At 45.9% G+C, this 4,236-nt stretch overlaps 1 protein-coding gene across 1 annotated transcript; it reads right to left on the bottom strand.

Annotated features, from left to right (window-relative positions):
- Window positions 1–309: 309 nt before the first annotated feature.
- On the bottom strand, window positions 310–3,891 carry Degs1 (delta(4)-desaturase, sphingolipid 1; the record flags this gene model as incomplete). Its single annotated transcript, XM_005409229.2, is given in 2 exon segments — window positions 310–723; window positions 3,149–3,891. Coding segments are annotated over 2 exon segments (890 nt in total), but the record flags the coding sequence as incomplete, so codon positions are not given.
- Between the last annotated feature and the right edge of the window lie 345 nt (window positions 3,892–4,236).

Below are 4,236 nucleotides of genomic sequence, written 5' to 3' on the forward strand. Positions count from 1 at the left end.
AAAGTCTGTCCCCGCGGCCATCTAACGACAGCAGGCGCGTCAGCAGGAGGAAGCAGTGCTGGACGGGAGAGGGTTCCCTGCGCCCTTTACCAGGAGGAAGGCGGCTCGGGACACAGCAGCTTCTGATGCAGGTCATGCGTACAGAGGTACAAAGCGGACATTTGTACTTCAACATTATTCAGCTTCAACCTTCTATCCAACACTTATTTCAGTCTTTTTCAAACTGTATTTCTGGAATGAAAGTTTCAAGGTCCAATAGTAATCACAACATAAAAACCGTGAAATACAAAACCAAAATAAATACTAATATTCTGAAATTAATGGGTTAGTTTATTAGCTGTTTTAATAAAGTAAAAATTTGCTTACATAGTTATACACATGGGTGGAGACCCCTCAGGGATGATCACACAAAAAATGAGGCAGGCTAAGTACACCGGGCGGCTGACCCCAGGGAGAGCCTCGTCCACGGTGGGGTGAGGCGGCTCCCAAGCATCGCTGGCCTGAAGCTTCCCTTGCAGAATACACGGGGTCGGCTATTTTCGGGCTTCGCGGGGGATTCCTTCGCTGTGATGAGATTTACTCCAGGACCTCCTGCCCTTTTGGAGGCCTCTTCATTCTGGAGTAGGGACTTATGGTATCATCCATCACAAAATCGTACAGCACCTTCACCCAGGAGTTGTAGTGGGGCAGGTTGTCGTAGTATTCCGCTGCTATTTTCCTCACCTGGACAGGAAACAATACAGCAGGGTGAGCAGCGACAGCCAGGCCATCGAAGGTGACGGCTGAGTGATCCACACACACAGGGGAGGACCCAGCACCAAACCATCCAGGGGACAAAGCCTCTGCTCACAGCACTCCAGGTCTTCTGGGATTCTCCCCTGAAAGGACGATCTACAGGACACACTGCTCCCCCCGCACGCACACATACACAAACAGGCTTGCATCATAATCCACACTGCTTCGGGCAAAACCAGCAGCCCTCAGCTCATCTCCACCACTAGAGCAGGACAACACTAGCTTTGCACAAGCACGGGTCCAAGCAAGCAGCTGACTCCCAAAACTGCTGGAGACTGAAAGTGCATTAGCAATCCCAGTACAAAGAGGAAGGTGATGGTCTGTACCTGTTATGGACATATACTGAAAAGCTAATAACCTCCCTGCCATCAGGAGCTCCAAATTCTAGAAACTGTACTAAGCACGTGTCTGACTCAATTCGAGTGGTGGCATAATGAACCTGCGGATATCTGTGTACCCCGCAATGTTGTCACAAATGGAAAACTATACATTTAAAAGTTGTTTACGAAGTGTAAACGTCAGTAAAAATACTTGAAAGTTAGCCATGATGTAGGTCCAGGTGGAGCACCTGACTACCACGCACAAGGCCTTGGGTTCACTTCTGTATGCTGCTGCTCACGGCGGCGTGCACATATAATCCCAGGGCTCGGGAAGCCGAGACACCAGGATCAGCTCAGACCAAGAGTGTGAGAAGAGGCTGAGCAAAATAGCAAGACACTGTCTGAGACTGAAAAACAAAACAGAAACCCTACGATATAAACCGTAAAGTGAAGACGTTAAATCAAAACCGAGCTATTGCTGCAAATGTTCTAATACTGACCACAGTGACGGTTGCAGAACGCTGAGTATACGAGAAGCGCTGACGCAAACGCTTTCCGTGAGTAAGCTGCAGGTGAGCTACATTTACTAGAGCTGTTAAAAAGCACTTCACTACTGCATACTTCTTAATGACGCAGCAGACAGGACGTAACTACTATAAACTATGCCATAAACAGCAAGGGTCACTGAGGAAAGAACAAGATTCTCTTCAGCACGCAGCACAGAGGGCAGGAAAATTGAGATGCTGTGTGTCCCCTCAGCTGAGGCACGAGCAGGCACCGCGCGTGTCAGGAGCCTGCGGTCACACAGCCTCCGGACCGCGCCGCGGTTCCTCAACCTGCGCTGCTCCCGAAACCCGTAAGGGAGACCAGGGGCTCGTGGGGCAAACTCCTCAGCTGAAAGGGTGACTGCTTTTTCCTGAAACCATTTCCCTCCTAAAAGAGCTCCAGTCCCCAGCCCGAGGCTGCACACTCCCTGTGGGGCTGCTCAGGGCACAGCGCACTGCCCCGCCGCTCCCCGTCGTCCTCAGAGGGTGCTGAGCTGCCTCCTCCCCGGTTTCATTCTGAAAAGTGAAACCTGCTGAAAAGGTGAAAGCGGAGTGGAAGGAGCACTCGTGCCCTCGACCCGTTTCACCAGCGAGTCACCGTCTGCCCGTGCTCCTCCACGCGTGCCGTGTGTGACAGACCCACACGCTGCTCTCTTTGGGATGCACCGCGTTAAAAGTGAGTTGCACGTGTACGTGACAACCACGCCTACTGCAGGCATTTCATCTCTCAGTACTTCAGCACGCGACGCCAAGGGACATCGTGCTTCAGAGCCACTGGATCAGAATCACGCTGCAGCAATGTCACGCTGAGGCAGTATTACCTAAGACGCAGCCCAGACCCACAATTTCCCCAGTGACTGGAGGTATTTTACGGCTTTTTCTTTGCTAAATTGGGTACCAAAGCAGTATTCAAATGCTGTACTAAACTGTCACGCTGTGTCAATGTTTAAAAATTGGGGCATTTGTAATAGCATAAAGCCACTGGTTGGGGTTCCTTTAAAAAAAAAAAGAAGTTTTATGTACAGCATTAGCCATTTTACAATTGTGGCAGGATTTTTTTCTTAGTTTTTGTGAGATCGGGACTGTGTAGTCCAAGCTGGCTTTGAGCTCAACACATAGCCCAGGCTGGTATCTGGACTTTATAACAAAACCACCATATGAATTCTAGCCAACTTCTCATTTTAATAATGATGAAATTTCCATGAATGGGTATGAACTTCATAGAGGGATTTAGTTTTGTATTTCTGGGTTACTTCACTGGAGATCAGACTTTACACATGTTCCAATACAATCTTTAACTAACCCCAAAGCTTAAGGATCCAAGAGAACCCCTTTTTAAAATTAGGGTGCTATGTGTTACTTATTCGTATCTTTTTCTTTTTCGATGAACAGCTTAGATTGACAAACTATACTAGATTCCTTTTAAAATGACTCAAGTCAATTTTTATGATCACAGGAAAGTAAAATATGCATCAAATCCTTACTCACCAGTGGAAGGTTCTTTCCAGGAACATTGGGGAAGTCATGATGTTCATTGTGGTATCCCACATTGAAGGTCAGTAAATTCAGAGGCCCATAATATGAGTAAGTTTCATACCCCTTTAAGAACATGTAATGTTCGGCTATAAAATGTCCAGAAATCGGGTGTAAGCCCAGACCAAGAAGGGTTGCTGCCAACATGTAAATTAAAGATTTAATTCCTAAAATGTAGTAAACCAGAATGTCAAAAGTGATCTGGACCATGGTATTGATAATTTCAAGATTAGAAATTGGTTTGGGATTGATGAACAGAGGTCGAAAAGCATAAAAGAGGGGCTGAAGAATAACCCACACAAATTTTCTGAAAGTGGTACAAAAGAACCAGCCCTCAAAATCAGTAGGAATATCCACATCGATGCCATCAGCTCCAAGGTATCTATGATGATCCATGTGATACCTCTTAAAGGAAATTGAATATGGAACCCCAATGGGAAGATTAGCAACCATTCCAAACCAGCGATTCCACAGCGTCTTGTGGTGGCCAAAGGTGAAGTTGTGGGCAATCTCATGAATAGCTAGAGTCATTGAGTGGTTAATGCAGCTGCCAAAGACATAGGCCCAAAACACGACCCACTTCCAGTCCAAGTCTTTCACTAAGTAAAAGGCAACCAGCTGGATGAAAACCATCATCAGGATAATCCATATCAAGTTGGGATCAGGTTTCATCAACGATTTTATCTCTGGATACTTTGCTGTAAGAAAAACAAACAAAATCATATACAGAGAATAGCACATAATAATTCAGCAATGATTAAAAAAATAAATAATTCAGCAACTATAATTAAATTAACACAATAATTAATTTTTCTTCTCCAAATCATAACATTCTATTAAAAACTTTAGCCGGGTATGGTGGCTCACGCCTGTTAATCCCAGCACTTGGGAGGCTGAGGCAGGAGAAACACTGTGAGTTCGAGGCCAGCCTCGGCTACAAAGTAATTTCGAGGCCAGCCAGGAATACAGAGCAAAACCCTGTCTCAAAAAAGACCAAAACCAAAAACCAAAAACCAAAAACCAACTTTATCAAATATTTATCG

The sequence above is a fragment of the Chinchilla lanigera genome, unplaced genomic scaffold (assembly GCF_000276665.1).
Source record: "Chinchilla lanigera isolate Chin_1 unplaced genomic scaffold, ChiLan1.0 scaffold00119, whole genome shotgun sequence".
Classification (NCBI taxonomy): domain Eukaryota; kingdom Metazoa; phylum Chordata; class Mammalia; order Rodentia; family Chinchillidae; genus Chinchilla; species Chinchilla lanigera.